At 43.6% G+C, this 17,388-nt stretch overlaps 2 protein-coding genes across 2 annotated transcripts; one reads left to right on the forward strand and one right to left on the reverse strand.

Annotated features, from left to right (window-relative positions):
- Window positions 1-1,784: 1,784 nt before the first annotated feature.
- On the reverse strand, window positions 1,785-6,157 carry RPL37A (ribosomal protein L37a). The gene is made up of 4 exons (XM_077263567.1): window positions 6,019-6,157; window positions 5,305-5,433; window positions 5,109-5,191; window positions 1,785-1,923 (listed from the first exon to the last, which is right to left on the reverse strand). Exons 1-4 carry the CDS (start codon window positions 6,019-6,021, stop codon window positions 1,860-1,862), a joined length of 279 nt encoding a protein of 92 aa, XP_077119682.1. The 5' UTR covers window positions 6,022-6,157; the 3' UTR covers window positions 1,785-1,859.
- MFAP1 (microfibril associated protein 1) lies at window positions 6,107-15,121 on the forward strand. The gene is made up of 9 exons (XM_077263566.1): window positions 6,107-6,293; window positions 8,635-8,854; window positions 10,063-10,198; window positions 11,287-11,474; window positions 12,886-12,994; window positions 13,075-13,235; window positions 13,423-13,582; window positions 13,673-13,762; window positions 14,429-15,121. Exons 1-9 carry the CDS (start codon window positions 6,215-6,217, stop codon window positions 14,609-14,611), a joined length of 1,326 nt encoding a protein of 441 aa, XP_077119681.1. The 5' UTR covers window positions 6,107-6,214; the 3' UTR covers window positions 14,612-15,121.
- Window positions 15,122-17,388: the final 2,267 nt, after the last annotated feature.

Raw genomic sequence — 17,388 nt, forward strand, 5'->3', positions numbered from 1 at the left:
ACTGCAGCCCTCCATCAGTCAGGAATTTATGGCAGAGTGGCCCGACAGAAGCCTCTCCTCAGTGCAAGACACATGAAAGCCTGCATAGAGTTTGCTAAAAACACATGAAGGACTCCCAGACTATGAGAAATAAGATTCTCTGGTCTGATGAGACAAAGATAGACCTATTTGGTGATAATTCTAAGCGCTATGTGTGGAGAGAACCAGGCACTGCTCATCACCTGCCCAATACTATCCCAACAGTGAAACATGGTGGTGGCTGCATCATGCTATGGGGGTGTTTTTCAGCTGGAGGAACAGGACTACTGGTTGTCATTGAAGGAAACATGAATGTGGCCAAGTACAGACATATCCTGGATGAAAACCTCTTCCAGAATGCTCTGGACCTCAGACTTGGCCGAAGGTTCACCTTTCAACAAGATAATGACTAGTCATGAGCGAGTGTACTCGTTGCTCGGGTTTTCCTGAGCACGCTCGGGTGATCTCCGAGTATTTGTCGAGTATTTGTAACTGCTCGGAGATTTAGTTTTTGTTGACACAGCGGCATGATTTACGGCTGCTAGCCAGCCTGAGTACATGTGGAGGTTGCCTGGTTGCTAGGGAATCCCCACATGTATTCAAGCTGTCTATCAGCTGTAAATCATGCAGCTGAGGCAACAAAAACTAAATCTCCGAGCAGTTACAAATACTCAGAAACCACCCGAGCATGCTCGGGAAAACAGTACACTCGCTCATCACTAATAATGACCCTAAGCACACAGCTAAAATAACAAAGGAGTGGCTTCAGAACAACTCCGTGACCATTCTTGACTGGCCCAGCCAGAGCCCTGACCTAAATCCAATTGAGCATGTCTGGAGAGACCTGAAAATGGCTGTCCACCAACGTTCACCATCCAACCTGACGGAACTGTAGAGGATCTGCAAGGAAGAATGGCAGAGGATCCCCAAATCCAGGTGTGAAAAACTTGTTGCATCATTCCCAAGAAGACTCATGGCTGTACTAGCTCAAAAGGTGCTTCTACTCAATACTGAGCAAAGGGTATGAATACTTATGATCATGTAATTTCAGTTTTTCTTTTTAATAAATTTGCAAAAATTACATTTCTGTTTTTTTCAGTCATGATGGGGTGCAGAGTGTACATTAATGAGAGAAAAATGAACTTTTTTGAATTTACCAAAATAACTGCAATTAAACAGAGTGAAAAAAATTAAAGGGGAAGAATACTTTCCATACCCACTGTAAAACAACAGTTGAAGATAATCAACTCAACCATCTTGGATCCCACCCATCAGCCCTCCAACACCACCTTTAACTCTTTAGTAGGATAAAACCAATTAGAATCTTCACATCAACCCCTTAAAGGGAACCTGTCACCTGAATTTGGCGGGACCAGTTTTGGGTCATATGGGCGGGGTTTTGGGGTGTTTGATTCACCCTTTCCTTACCCGCTGGCTGCATGCTGGCCGCAACATTGGATTGAAGTTTATTCTCTGTCCTCCGGAGTACACGCCAGCGAAAGGCAATCTTGCCTTGCGCAGGCATGTACTCCAGAGGACAGAGAATGAACTTCAATCCAATGTTGCGGCCAGCATGCAGCCAGCGGGTAAGGAAAGGGTGAATCAAACACCCCAAAACCCCGCCCATATGACCCAAAACTGGTCCCGCCAAATTCAGGTGACAGGTTCCCTTTAAAAGTTCCTGCAATTTACATTTGACTTCAGTATATATGAGAGTCGGCTGAGAGGATGAATACAGAAAAATAGAAAAGGTCAGAGCATTACGCTTCCATTTTCCAAGACATTTCTTTATTAAAGAATAGCCCAGACAAATAGATGGATATTCCACAGAAAGGATTAATCTACTGATCTTTCAACTCCTTCAGTCTTCTGATGGCAGACTTTACTGTGACAGCAGAGGTGGTGCTGGAAAAGAATAAAAGACATTTCAATAACTACTATTTCATCTGTTCCCATAGAGCAAAACCATGACAAGCAAACAGCAATTATAATTAATAATTCAGCAACAGAGTGCCCGGTAAAAGAAGCATCTACCTTTTACCTGATACATAAATAGAATAATTTCCTCAAAGTCTTGGTAGTTTATACAATTTATACTTGGCATTGATATTCTTAACCAAATTACAACCATTTTTTCACAAATTTCAAAAGAAAAAAAAAAGGTATTTTATTGGTCTTTAATAGTTTTTTTTTTTTTTTTTTTTTTTTTTAAGGAGTTGTCCACTACTTTGACAATCCCATCTCAATCACCATTTTTGCGCCCTCCCCCTGTGGAATTATGCGCACCTCAGACGCAGTCACTCTTACAGATCCCCTGGGCTCACGTCACATTGTCACTAGAGTTCTGTGCCTAATCAGCAACGGCTTCACCCTCCTTCGTATGAATGAGACAGCGAGGATGTGAGCGTTGGGACTGGCCGCTCACTTCCTCTTGATGTCTGATACATCTGAAGGTGGGGAGAGTGAAGCCAATGGTCACTAGAGTCCTGTACCCAATGTGACGCGGGAACCGCGAGAGCAGACACAGCTGGAACAGCGCTGGCATATTTTACCGGGGTCAAACATGCTGATTGAGACGGGATTGTCAAAAGTAGTGGACAACCCCTTTAAGACATAATCCTAATTGCCATGGTCCTGCAGTTTATCTACTGTGCAAACAATGAATGAGATGCAGCCCCAATCAGTGTGCTGCCCTTGTGGTCCTTAGGGTACTGTCTCACAGTGGCACTTTTGTCGCTACGACGGTACGATCCGTGACGTTCCAGCGATATCCATACGATATCGCTGTGTCTGACACCCAGCAGCGATCAGGGACCCTGCTGAGAATCGTACGTCGTAGCAGATCGTTTGGAACTTTCTTTCGTCGCTGGATCTCCCGCTGTCATCGTTGGATCGGTGTGCGTGACACCGATCCAACGATGCGTTCGCTTGTAACCAGGGTAAACATCGGGTTACTAAGCGCAGGGCCGCGCTTAGTAACCCGATGTTTACCCTGGTTACCATCGTAAAAGTAAAAAAAACGAACAGTACATACTCACATTCCGGTGTCCGTCAGGTCCCTCGCAGTCTGCTTCCCGCTCTGACTGACTGCCGGCCGTAAAGTAAGAGCAGAGCACAGCGGTGACGTCACCGCTGTGCTCTGCTTTCACTTTACGGCGGCACTCAGTCAGAGCGGGAAGCAGACTGCGAGGGACCTGACGGACACCGGAATGTGAGTATGTACTGTTTTTTTTTTTTTACTTTTACGATGGTAACCAGGGTAAACATCGGGTTACTAAGCGCAGGGCTGCGCTTAGTAACCCGATGTTTACCCTGGTTACCCGGGGCCTTCGGCATCGTTGGTCGCTGGAGAGCGGTCTGTGTGACAGCGCCCCAGCGACCACACAACGACTTACCAACGATCACGGCCAGGTCGTATCGCTGGTCGTGATCGTTGGAAAGTTGCAGAGTGTGACAGTACCCTTAGGTCTTTCCCATGTTCAATGCTATAGTCCTGGAGATACTCTTTAAATAGCATTGTTCAGGATAAGGGAAAAAAAACAAAGAAAAAAAAATGCTGACATAAGTGATTAAATGCCACATATCCTCAACAGCATGAAAGGACGCCATTACCAAATACCGACAGCACATATAACTGGCAATTAACACTGATATGATATGGCATTCCCCCATTGTGTGAGATCAAGAAAAAACAGGCCAATCTGTTTAACCACAGTGTTTTAGGCTATGTGCACACGTAGGAAATGTGGTGCAGAATTTTCTGCACTAAATCTACATCTCCTGGCAGAAAACGCAGGTGCAGATTTGATGCAGTTTTTGTGCGTTTTTGTTGCAGTTTCTGTGCAGATTTTACCAGTGTGGATTTTTATCATGGAGGGGTGCAGAAAAGCTGCAGAACTGCACAAAAGAAGCGACATGCACTTCTTTGATATCTGCAGCGTTTCTGCTCGGATTTTTCTGCATCATGTGCACAGCTTTTTTTTCACATTGATTTACATTGTACTGTAAATCACAGTGCAGTTCTGCGTTTCTGCTGCAGAAAAATCTGCTGCAGATCTGCACTAAATCTGCATCGTGTGCACATACCCTTACAGTGGGGTTAGAGGGGAATAAAATTGGGAAACACCACAGACACACAAAAAGCCTTTAAAAGCACTCCAAAAACCAGTGGCAATGTATTGTAAATTCTACGTCCCAGCAGTATCAGTTTTTTTAATTGAAGAAAATCTGCAACTGAAACAGATTTATGCAAAGGCTGGACCGGCAGATCTGTGTACTAAATAGAGATACTGTGGTTTAGTGGAGCCAATGTGCAGCTCTTCTGTACTGAATCCCAGGCAGTAATAAACATACCATGGATTTTAAAATACACATCACATTCACTTTTATCCAATGGATTGTTTTAGAGCATGCTAATAGGGTATGAAACACTTCATTCACTTGCGATGCTGGAGGAACGTCAGCAGAACATAGTCGCAACATCTGAGCCCAATCATGAATATGGTCCAGTATCCTCCTATCCCCCTTAAAAGACATATCTATGGCTGACTTTAAGGCCAAACTGAGGACCTTTGGTTTCAGCAGCATAATAGGGATACCCATCACTCTCAGGATCAGGTTGGGTATACACAGCGACTCAATGTCCTATACTGCTCCTATATTACAGCAAAAATCACCATGAATTAGGCCTAAGGGTATGTGCACACGTAGAATGGTCCTCTGCAGATTTTTCCACAGCAGAATTGATAAATCTGCAGGGCAAAACCGCTGTGTTTTTGCTGCAGATTTATTGCGGATTTACCGTCGTTTTTCTGCGGATTTCACTGCGGTTTTACAACTGTGGTTTTCTATAGGAGCAGATGTAAAGCTGCTGCGGAACCTGCAGAAAGAAGTGACATGCTGCGGAATGTAAACCGCCGCGTTTTCTGGCACAGCGTTTTCTGTTTCCCATAGGTTTACATTGTAATGCAAACTCATGAGAAACTGCTGCGGACCCGCAGCTGCGGAAACGCTGGGGATCCGCAGCAAAATCGGCAGAATGTGCACATAGCCTAAATGTTTGTCATCCAGAACCAGCTTTCTGCACTTACTTGTAGGCCCAGGCTCCTCCTGCTACAAGCTTCATGCAAGATCCGCAGTGCCAGATGCCAACAGCCCGTCTCTTCATCTTTGTCTAAGAGAAAAACAAAACAAAAACTATTACACTTCCGAATACAGGAATTCAGCACAGTCTTCAATTTACCTGAAGCAAAGATTAATCAATTAATAAGAATACGAACAGCTTACCTTGCCACAGAAGGAGCATGTGTACTTGGCATGTTGGCTAATTTCAATCTTCTTGACCATCTTCCTTAGGGAGGCCCCATAACGGGTCCCATATTTACCCACAATGCCGACCTTCTTGGTGCGTTTGGCCTGAAATTTAAAAAAAAAAAAAAGTTTATGGTTTTACAACAGCCGGAGTTATGGATGTAGTTAGTGAAACTTGTAACTCAAGGACTGGAGACGGACGACCCAAGCTGAGAGTGGGAAAGTCTACAGGCCGCTATACCGGGCAGGACACATCTATGGCTGTGGACAGGATAGAGTGGACAAGTCAGTACCTGCTCCCCCGGAGTATACGCTATATACAGCCACTATGTACAGTGTGACAGCAGCGGTACGTCTGGGAGTGACCAGCACCAAGGCAGCGGGCCACCACTACTAGTCACCACAGACACTACACTGGAGGACCTGACAACCACACGGACAACATGCAGTCCTGACAACCACAGCGAGCACTCCCTATATGAGAGCACAATGGCGACATTCCGGGCCTGCTCCATCCCGGCAGCCGGCTCCACATATAAAACCATGTTCAAAGCCACTAATATGGGCGGTAACAGACAGCCTGCACCGTGCACATCGCTGAGGACACACCGGGGTTACTCAGGAACGTCTCCCGGAGAAGGATGACAACGGATAAACAGCACGGAGAGCAGAGAGACAACATCGACTCACCATCTTCTTCCAGGACCAGAGCGGAAAGGGAGGAGCTGAGTGCGCATGCGCAGTTTACAGCTGCCGCACAGGGAAGTTACAATAGAGCGCCGGTCTTTCCGGAAGCAGCTTCGACTCTGTGGTTGTTTGGTCCTCCAAAGGTCCGGCTGCCCGCAGTGTCCAGTCTGTGTGTCGGTTTTGAGCAATTACCGGAACGATGTCGTCCTCCAGCGCCCTCAACAAGCAGCCCCCGATCCAGTCCACGGCCGGAGCCGTGCCCGTCCGCAATGAGAAGGGTAAAGTGCCTGTGTAGCCAGACGGCAGGAATGTCTGCGGTAGCAGGCCGCAAGCCTCAGCCTCAGTGTATCCAGCTGCCCAGAATAACAGTGCTTACGTCACAAGGCTGTGTATATATATATATATATATATACCGGCCTGTGATAATGCAGGTGTCCGGGTCGCACCGTGATAAGTCAGAGCCAGTTCCAGATATCATCATCATCACCACTGTCCCCATTGGGGCTCCCAGTCTAGATTCCCCATCAGTATGTCTATGGAGAGTGGGAGGAAGCTCGGGGAGAACATGGACTCCTTGCAGATGTCCTAGGTGGGATGTAACCCAGGACTGCAAAGCTTCAGTGCTAACCACTGAGCCCCCATGACCTGCCTGTCTGGTGGGTGCGGTGTGACCCCATTCTCCCTGAGATCCACTGCGATGTAGCAGAGGTACTGAGCCATCTTTGCCCTTGTGAGCTGTGCCGATGGCAGCCGGGATGTATTTTGGTTTTGACAAAACGTTACTGACACAGTCATGTGTAGATGACATACACAGCAGAAACACACTGAAAACACAGGCGCTTTATATCTGTGCGATTTTCCGCATCTGATGTAATTCTGTGGGGAAAATCTGCACGTGAAGTTAAGTGTTCCCATATGAGCGCAGTCAGACGGCCGTATAACCCAGACAACGATCACATGGCAATGCTTGGGGCCAGCGGCTCTCCTGACCGGAGCGTGACAGCTTCATGTATTTCTATGTAGCTGTCCCATTCTGCTCAGGAGAGCCCCCAGCCAGTCCGAACAGTGTGATGCGATTGTCGTCCATACTATATGGCCGTCTGCAGTTTTCAAGTCTTGCCATGAATATGCTTTGATCTAAACCATTACATTGTAGTGCTCGCAGTATGTTTAGGGTCGTTGTCTTGCTGGATGGTGAACCTATGCTCCAGCCTCTATCAGGTTTTCCTCCATTGTTGCTCTGTATTTAGCTCAATCAGTCTTCCCATCAACTCTGACTAGCTTTCCTGACCCTGCTGAAGAAAAGCATCCCCACAACATGATGCTTCTACCACTGCCATGTTTAACTCTGGGGATGGTGTATGCAGCGTTAGCTGCAGCCACACATGTTGTTTTCCATTTAGCCCAAAAAGTTCTACTTTGGTCTCATCTGACCAGAGCACCTTCTTCCACATGCCAGCTGTGCTCCCTATATTTCTTTTTTTGTAAACTGCAAACAGGACTTCTTCTGGCTTGCTTTTAAAAATGACTTTCTGCTTGCCACTCTTCCAAGAAAGCCAGATTTGTGGAGTATATGATGAAGGCCACATTCACACCTTCAGTATTTTGTCAGTATTTCGTATCAGTATTTGTAAGCCAAGACCAAGTGGGTGAAAAATGCATAAGTGGTGACGTGTTTCTATTATACTTTTCCTCTGTTTGTTCCTCTCCTGATTTTGACTTGCAAATACAGAACTTGGCCAAATAGTTGTCCTGTGGACTGATTCTCCTACCTGAGCTGTGGATCTCTGCAGCTCCTCCACAGTGACCATGGGCCTCTTTTCTTAGCTGCTTCTCTAGTTATTACTCTCCTTGCTTGGGATGTCAGTTTAGCTGGACAGCAATGTCTTCATTTTTGGATGAAGTATTGAACAGTGCTCCATGAGATTTCAGATTTTTTATGACCTAATCCTGCTTTAGTCTTTTTCACAACTTTATCCCTGAACTGTCTGGTGTGTTCCTTGGTTTTCATGATGCTGTTTGATCCCTAATCGTCTCTCACAAACCTCTGAGGCCTTCACAGAACATCTATAGTTATACTGAGAATAAATAACACACAGACTTCTGTAGGCAATTGGTCATTCAGGATTTTATTTAGGGAGTATCAGGCTACAGAGGGCTGAATACAAATGCACATCACAATTTCAGATTTATATTTTCAAAATAATTAGAAAACCAGGTATCATTTCCTTTACACTTCACAAATACTTGTCACTTTGTCTTGGTATGTCACATAAAATCCCAATAAAAAACATTTAAGATTGTGGGTGCAATGTGAAACGATGTTGGAAAAGTTCACAGTGTACGAATACTTCCAAGACATTGTATTAGGTTGTAGGATCTATGAATATACAGACATATGAAGCTCAAAAACATAAGACCTTGGACATCATCTCTATGGAGAATGGAGATTGTATTCCTAACCATGCCCTGGTTTTATTCCCTGCCAGTAATATGTGGCCCTGGTCTGCCATGAGGGACTATTGGAGTGTTCACTATATAGTACTATGGCCTGTGGCCGTTGCTTATGATGGCATCTACTTAGCAAAACCTGACTGTGACCTGGTTTAATTATTTCAGGTGAAATATCGATGGAAAAGGTGAAGGTGAAGCGCTATGTCTCCGGTAAGAGACCAGACTATGCACCAATGGAATCCTCTGATGAGGAGGATGAGGAGTTCCAGTTTATTAAGAAAGGAAAGGAGCAGGAGGTAGAACTGGAGGAACCACCTGAAGAAAGCACCAGTGATCCCCGTCTACGACGATTGCAGAATCGTGTGAATGAAGATGTGGAGGAGAAGTAAGCTTTTCTCTTTATATGGCGTAATATGCCTTTGTATGATGTAATTATAAAAGTTACTAGTCTTCATCAGCCAGATTTGTAGTGAGGTGCCTATGAAACAGCCTATTAGTCTGTGTCGGCTCTTACATGAGGCTACTTAGGACCTTACTTCACTGTTATGCTTTTAGGTCACATACATTCCCCCTCCACTAACTGTAGAAAACCCAACATTTCTCTATGAGGCTTTCAGGTGTTGTAAAATGATTAAATGGGTTGTCCACCACAGCACAACATCGTATTAATGTCCCAGGGTGCAGCATAAATTAGAAAAAGCTGTACTTACCTCCCTGATTGGTGCCTCTCTTTTGCTTTCAGCTCTATGTCCCTTGCTGCTCCATAAACAGTATTAAAAAGGGACTTCGGCACACATGAACATAAGTGTTAATGAAAGAATTTATTGCAATCCGACCCGTGAAAAAATTCCGCAGCGCTCCAGTTTCCCGACCATTCTGCATACAGTTATCTTGATACAGGCCCTGTACGGCCAAAACGTTGACAATTTCTGTTTTTCAAGGGTCGAATTACAATAAACTCTTCCATTAAGATTTACGCTTATGTGTGCTGAAGTACCTTTTTTATATTGATGATATTGTTACTCTTTGGAGCACCAACCTATTTTATTGAGAGCGAGCTTATTCATTGTCTAACATAATCCATGTCATGGGACTGCTGCTACGATCTGCGCATTTCAATCACGTTTTTGTACGACTGGAAAAAACACTGCTGTTTCACTTTGGATTAGAATTAAAAAAAAAAAAAAGTTGCAGCTGATCAGTAGCCACTGATTGGATGCAGCGGTTACATGTCATTGTTGATATCGGGAGACCAGCGGGGGACACAGGACTGAGAGCAGAAAAGGGTTAGCAGTCAAAAGATAAGCATGTTGTTTTGTTTTGTTTTTTTAAATTTGTGCAACACCTTGGCTTGAAGCCATGATTAAGACATCAAGTCGAAATGCGTCGGAATAACGCTGCCACTCCATGAACTTTTTATGCGTGTTGCTGTGTAATACTTTTTGAGTGGTTTACCATTATCTATATTTTAATATGAAGAAATAAACAATACTTTTTACTTGAATTTCCTGCTGGATATATCGTATTTTCTACTCTTTATTGAAGTTTTATTTGTTCAATGAATAATTGGCATTTGGAATTCCTTTTGGACAGATTGGCCAGACACCGAAAAATTGCAGAGCCTGAGGTAGTGGGTGAAAGTGAGTCCGAGTCTGAACCAGGTGGTGAAGACTGGCACGTGGAACGGGAAGACACCAGTGAGGAGGAGGAAGAAGAGGTGGATGATGAGGTGAGTTACAACATTTTCCTGATTTTGTTCCAAATTGAAGTATTCGGTTACATTCACATGGGGCAAATACACAGCAGCATCTGCATGTAGAATGAATAAGACTATTGTCAGTACCTGTAGCCATGGTATATGCATATTAATGTGCTGTGGAAATGACTACATGGTTCCACCATGGAATGCTTAAAGTGAACCTGTTAGCAGTTTTGGCCGATGTAAGATACGGCCACCACCTTTCAGGGCTTATCTACAGCATTCTATAATGCTGTAGATAAGCCCCCGATCTGACCTAAAAGATAAGAAAAATAAGTTTTATTATACTCACCTGGGGGGGGGGGGGTGGTCCCGTCCGATGGGTGTCACAGGTCCGGGTCCCGCGTCTCCTATCTTCTTGCGACAACGCCCTCCTGCTTCTCCATCGCTCCCCGGCCTCGCGCTCCGGCGCAGGCGTACTTATCTGCCCTGTTGAGGGCAGAGTAAAGTACTGCTGTGCGAAGGTGCTGGGCCTCTCTGACCTTTCCCAGTTCCTGCGCACTGCAATTCTTTGGTCTGCCCTCAACAGGGCAGATAAGTACGCCTGCGCCGGAGTGCCATGCCGGGGAGCGATGGAGAAGCAGGAGGGCATTGTCGCAAGAAGATGGGAGGCGCCGGATCCAGACCTGTGACACCCATCGGACCGGACTGCCCTCCAGGTGAGTATAATAAAACTTACTTTTCTCCTTCGCCTCATTGGGGGACACAGACCGTGGGTGTTATGCTGCTGCCACTAGGAGGACACTAAGTGATACAAAGAAAGTTAGCTCCTCCCCTGCAGTATACACCCTCCTGCTGGCTCTCGGCTAAGGATCGGGGCTTATCTACAGCATTATAGAATGCTGTAAATAAGCCCTGAAAGGCGGTAGTCGTATCTTATATCGGCCAAAACTGCTGACAGGCTCCCTTTAATCATGTATACAAGCACCTTTTGGTTTTCCTTTAGGTGCCCAGCAATTGGTTAATGTGACAATCAGCACCTAGATGACAGTGTGACACAGATTTCTTTTCTCTTGTGACCCTTTCTTGCTCCATTCAAGCTTGTGTATTTCTGTTAGGAAATTGAGCGTCGCCGCTCAATGATGCGCCAAAGAGCTGCAGAAAGGAAAAATGACGAAATGGAAGTGATGGAGGTAGAAGATGAATGGAAATCAGGAGAAGAGTCAGAGTCTGAGTCAGAATATGAGGAATATACAGACAGTGAGGATGAAACGGAACCAAGACTGAAACCAGTTTTTATTAGAAAGTGAGTAAAGGCAATATATTTACCGTAGTTTTATTTTTTAATCTCTTTCTTGATATTGGAGCTTAAGGTTACAGGCCACAAATTTCCTTCTACTCCAATGTTGCCCATGACAAAACTTCATGTCCAATGCACTGGCTTTGTTCAGCCCTGTTACAGAGGCTCTGTACGGATCCAATAACTTAAAAAATAAGGCGCAAAGAGATCATTTGTGTTACTGGCTTGTTACCTGTCAGGACGACTTTACTACTGAGACTAGAGGTACGGCTGCATAGGACCTAATACAAAAATAAAAATGATACCTGTTTTGAAGCAATCTTATGGCAGTCATGAGAAATCAAGTTTTGAAGCCTCATGAAAATTAGCCTGGAAGTGCACTCGGGGCCTACTGATGCACAGTGACATGCCGGCCCCCAGTGTACTTCCAGGCTAATTTGCATGTGGCTTAAAAACCTAATTTCTCAGCACTGACAAATCAGGTTACTAAATAGGTATAATTTTTATTGTTTTACTAGGACCAAGTAAAAACATTGTCATTCGACACACTCAATGTCCAATGAATTACGTAAGCGGGAATGATGTACCCATTTCATATTTCGTGGATTCAGTAACTGCTGCTATTGAAGCCACTTGGGCTATGGAAATCCCTATGGCAATCCGGAGACATGAGGTGTTGTAGTGGGAGCATTGGAGATGATCTCCAGCAGTTCTTGGGCCAGAAACCTCAACTTGCACTGATGCTGAAACCCTGGCAACAAAATAAACTAGTAAAATGAATTCTATATATTTATCATGTGCAATAAAGGATCCTTTATGGCAGCAGGGAAAATGAAAATAAACTGAAGTGTAATTTCAACAAGGCAAATTTCCAGTTCACTTTAAATGGATTGTTCGGACTCTGAAGAAAAGTCTACCGTCAGTCACTGTCATGATGCCCCTTCCGTGTGCGGGTGGGCAGTCGTTGACCTCATGTATGCTGTTTATATAACTGCTTACTGGAGTCCTGTGCTTCTCTCTGTTCTATTCTATTGAGAGAAGCTAGGTGAGACTGGTCATCATATGATTGCAAGTATGCAAATCTCATAAATGCCGTCACAGTGATCGCCCACCTACACATGCAACAAGGGAATCTTGACAGTGTGCACATTGCACAGTGTCACGATTCAGCAGTGACTGCAGGATTTTTTTTCTGAGACCACTTCAAGCATCTCTGAGTATGGTGCAACATACGTTGACTGCTTATTTTACAGAGGAATTCAGTTTTCAACATTTTTAAACTTCTACTACCAGGAATACCATCAAAAGGAGATTAGTGAAAAGTCGCTTTTCTGCCCTGAATTTCTTAGGTTTCCAGTGACAAATAGCATTGGAAGGCAAAAATGTACTTTGCCAATGAGTCCTGTTTCTCTTTTAGGAAGGACAGAGTAACCGTTCAGGAAAGAGAAGCTGAAGCCATTAAGCAGAAAGAAGCAGAGGTCGAAGCCAAGCGTATGGCTGAGGAAAGACGTAAATATACATTAAAGGTAGGTAATTGTTATGGATCGGAGAAATGACTGTTCAGTTGTTACAGATCAAAGTGGTTTCATTCCATCTTGTCTGATAGATTGTAGAGGAGGAGGCCAAGAAAGAGATCGAGGAAAACAAGAGGTCTCTGGCTGCACTGGATGCTCTGAACACTGACGATGAGAACGATGAGGAAGAGTATGAGGCCTGGAAAGTACGAGAACTGAAACGCATCAAGCGTGACCGTGAAGAAAGAGAAACGTACGTTTCTTCATTATTATTTACCTGTCTGTTCATGTTACAGCATATTAATCCAATCTTGGATTTTCCTTTCCGTTTTTTCTTTGTATTGAATATTCATAATACAGGTAGTGTTAGTGTGAGAAATTGCCTTGATATAATTCTGGTTGTTTATTATTTTTGTCTCCTGACCTTATTCTTATAATAGGATGGAGAAGGAGAAGGCTGAGATTGAACGCATGCGCAACATGACGGAGGAGGAGCGCAGAGCAGAGCTTCGTGCCAATGGCAAGATAATAACCAACAAGGCACTGAAAGGGAAATACAAGTTTCTCCAGAAGTACTACCACAGAGGAGCTTTCTTCATGGTAGGACATGATCTAGTGAAGAATCTGAAATGCCTCCATTTCTCTTTGCCATCTAGAAAAATATTTAATCATGTATTTTTTATTCTCTAGGATGAAGACGAGGATGTGTACAAAAGAGATTTCAGTGCTCCTACGTTGGAAGACCACTTCAACAAAACCATTCTGCCGAAAGTTATGCAGGTAACCGCTTACTCTTCTATGAACTACCGGTTCAGTTCAGCATTTGGTTACGCTTCCCTGAAAGTTCTTATACTCTGAAAAATTACTGTTAAAACCATTGCACAGGTTAGAGTATATAACTCGAGAACGATTATTTCTTTCATATTCCGTCACATTAGGTGAACTAGTACAATGCAGCTAATGTGACAGAATATGAATGAAATAATCTTAGACCATATTACTTAACAGTGCATGGTGTGAAGTTTATGGATTGCAGAGAATGTTATTCAGCTCTGAAGTTCACAGAATTATAAATTCAGCTGTGACTTTTAAAACAGGTTGTAACCTAGCTCAGAACAGGTAATCCAATACATGTACACAGCTACTCAGCCTCTCATATGAAAGCTGTGATGCCATGTCAAGCTTTAGGTATCATTCAGGATAACAATTTTTTTTTAATTTTTTTTTTTAATCTGTGTGCATAACCGACCAACCTTACATGTGATAGTACACGTTGGCAACATGCTTTACATAGTAGAAGTTTAATTTGCAGAAAACTCTCCCATCCGCAGTGTAGACAAGTGCACTGAGCTGCCCAAGTTGCATTTTCTGTTAATTAATCTACTGGTTTCTCTTTATAAATAAAAAACCCTGCCATAAACTATTTCTTTTATCTCTTCAAATCAGGTCAAAAACTTTGGTCGTTCTGGTCGCACAAAATACACTCACTTGGTTGATCAGGACACAACTTCATTTGATTCGGCTTGGGGACAAGAGAGCGCCCAGAATACAAAGTTCTTTAAGCAGAAAGCGGCTGGTGTAAGAGATGTGTTCGAGAGACCATCTGTAAAGAAGAGGAAAGCAAATTAATGGAGTGTCTCCAGAGTTTTTTTGTTTTTTTTTTACTCCCATAGACTTCCCAATTCTAATGCTGTAAAGTACATTGCTTTTTGTATAATATTGACATGCCTATTGGCTATTTTGACTTTGTTCATTCTGTAAATATCTTCCCTGGAACGTGTATAGATTTTTAAATCTGAATAACCGTATGATTTCTTAAGTCTTTGTTGTCAGACAGGAGAAATATACAAATATTTCTTGGTCTAAAGTGGCATCAGTTGTAATCTGTTAATATGCATTGTGGATACCATTAAAGAGCAGAATAATTCAAGCTATTGGACGTATCGTCCAGATGTATAAGGCCTCCAAAGCCTCAACATTGATGTTAAAGCGACCTTCCATTTATCTCAGTATAGATGTGGTAATTAGTAATCCTCTTTTCACAGTGGCAGTTTAGTAATGTTAATATGTACTCTTTGATCGTCCTGACCTCATGCTGTAAAAGGAATTATCTATAGTTAGGTTTATGCTTTTTCTCGGAGATGTCAGTCTTGTGAGACAGACACACAAATCACAAACTGAGTCCTTGAATTCTTTTTGTCTCATTGAAATCTATGGTTCCGTCTGGATTTCTCCTTGAATTCTAATTTATGGGGATTCAGATGAACATCTGACAGAAGGGGCAAAACGCAATATGAATAGCCCCTGATATAGGAGTTTGTGATCTATGCGAAAACTGCGATATTCCAAGGGGGTTTTATTCACGTAATATATTGTGATGTGGAAAACTTAATCACAAAAAATGTGATTACCATGAAATTGTAAACAATTGGTTTTTTTGATGACTTGATTTTTTTAATAGGGATACTCCAATGAATCCCACCCAATACATACAGGCTCTTTAGAAGAGGGGTGTCAAACTTATTTTCATCAAGGGCCACATCAGTGTTATGGTTGTCAGTTGTAATTATAAGACTATAAATGAGACTGCTCCTTAACATACTGTTAAATAACCTGAGACACCATATCACACACCATCCTCACCCATTGATCATGTTCTGAAAATAACTAACACACAGCAAAATACAAGCACAACCATTTACATGTATGGTTAAAATGTAATTCAGTTAGATTTCTTGCTTGAAATTCATTTTTAACTTTAATTCAAGTTTTTGAAAAATGCTTACTTATTGTTTTATGGCCAAATGTCTGACATCATTTTCCAGTGGTCAGTCTGTCTGATTTTAGGATTAGAGGAATTTATAACGACCTGGGGGTGGTTATCAGTGATGTGTGATCTGTCCCAGTCTTGTTTAGAGTAGTCATTGAAAACATCTGTCAGAGCTCTGCACTGGGTAGGGGTCTCGTATTTGTGCCAACACATGGGAGTTACTGAAAAGAAAGGTGTTGAGGAACACGCCAGAGCTCAGAATCCAAGATGACACCCGATCCTTGTGTTGGCAGCGCTTGCCACCCTCTCCCTCTGCCATCTTGGATCCTGAGCACTGGCAGGCAACCAGATCTCTAAGCCACATAAAATGATATGGTGGGCTGGATTTGCCCAGCAGGTCTGGCGTTTGACACCTGTGACAACCACCTTAAAAGGAACCTGTCACCCCCAAAATTGAGGGTGAGCTAAGCCCACCGGCATCAGGGGCTTATCTACAGAATTCTGGAATGCTGTAGATAAGCCCCCGATATATCCTGAAAGATGAGAAAAAAAGGTTATATTATACTTACCTGGGCTGACGGTCCGATCCGATGGGCTTCGTGGTCCGGGGCCTCCCATCTTCATAGGTTGACGTCCTCTTCTGGTCTTCATGCTGCAGCTCCGGCGCAGGCATACTTTGCCCTGTTGAGGGCAGAGCAAAGTACTGCAGTGCGCAGGCGGCGGGAAAGGTCAGAGAGGCCCAGCGCCTGCGCACCGCAGTACTTTGCTCTGCCCTCAACAGGGCAGACAAAGTATGCCTGCGCCGGAGCCGCAGCGTGAAGACCACAAGAGGACGTCATCTGATGAAGATGGGAGGAGGCGCCGGACCGGACCGCGACACCCATCGGACCGGACCGGGACCGCCCCTGGGTGAGTATAATCTAACCTCTTTTTCACATCTTTTAGGATACATCGGGGGCTTATCTACAGCATTCCACAATGCTGTAGATAAGCCCCTGATGCCGGTGGGCTTAGCTCACCCTCGATTTTGGGGGTGACAGGTTCCCTTTAAAGAGACCACGTTTTCTGTTGAAGATTTTTTTAGTTCAATCCTTAATTTTCTATATTGGCCATTAGTCTGAGAAGGCCACCCACGTAGATGACCACTTTCTAAATAGTTTCCCTGTATAATGTGTTTTTATTTTCAATGACAACATGACACTTGAAATAAACCTATTTCAGTAAATCTGTATAGCAAAGACTGAATTTTTGGTCTAAGTACTGTTCGTGAAAAAAAAGTGGACATCACTAATAGGGTTTGAGCGCATGGCTTCTAGATGCTAGTGAAAAATCTAGGGCTAAAAACATGTTAGTGATACAATTCTTAGAAACAACTGTGATGCCAAAATGCCCACTATAACCCTAGATTAATTTATGGAGAGGTGCAGTTTGTACAGTAGGGTAACATTTGTGGGGTTCTACAATTCTGGCACCTTAGGAGCTTTACTAGTGTGACATGGTATCTGCAAAGCATTCCTACAAAAGAGGGGTTTTTGGAAGTCACCATAAAAACTTTTTCTTGGAGCCTTCATTGGGGCACACAGGTAACCATGGGGTGTATGCTACTGTTGCTAGGAGCCTGACACTAGGCAATAAA

The sequence above is a fragment of the Ranitomeya variabilis genome, chromosome 5, assembly GCF_051348905.1.
Source record: "Ranitomeya variabilis isolate aRanVar5 chromosome 5, aRanVar5.hap1, whole genome shotgun sequence".
Lineage (NCBI taxonomy): Eukaryota > Metazoa > Chordata > Amphibia > Anura > Dendrobatidae > Ranitomeya > Ranitomeya variabilis.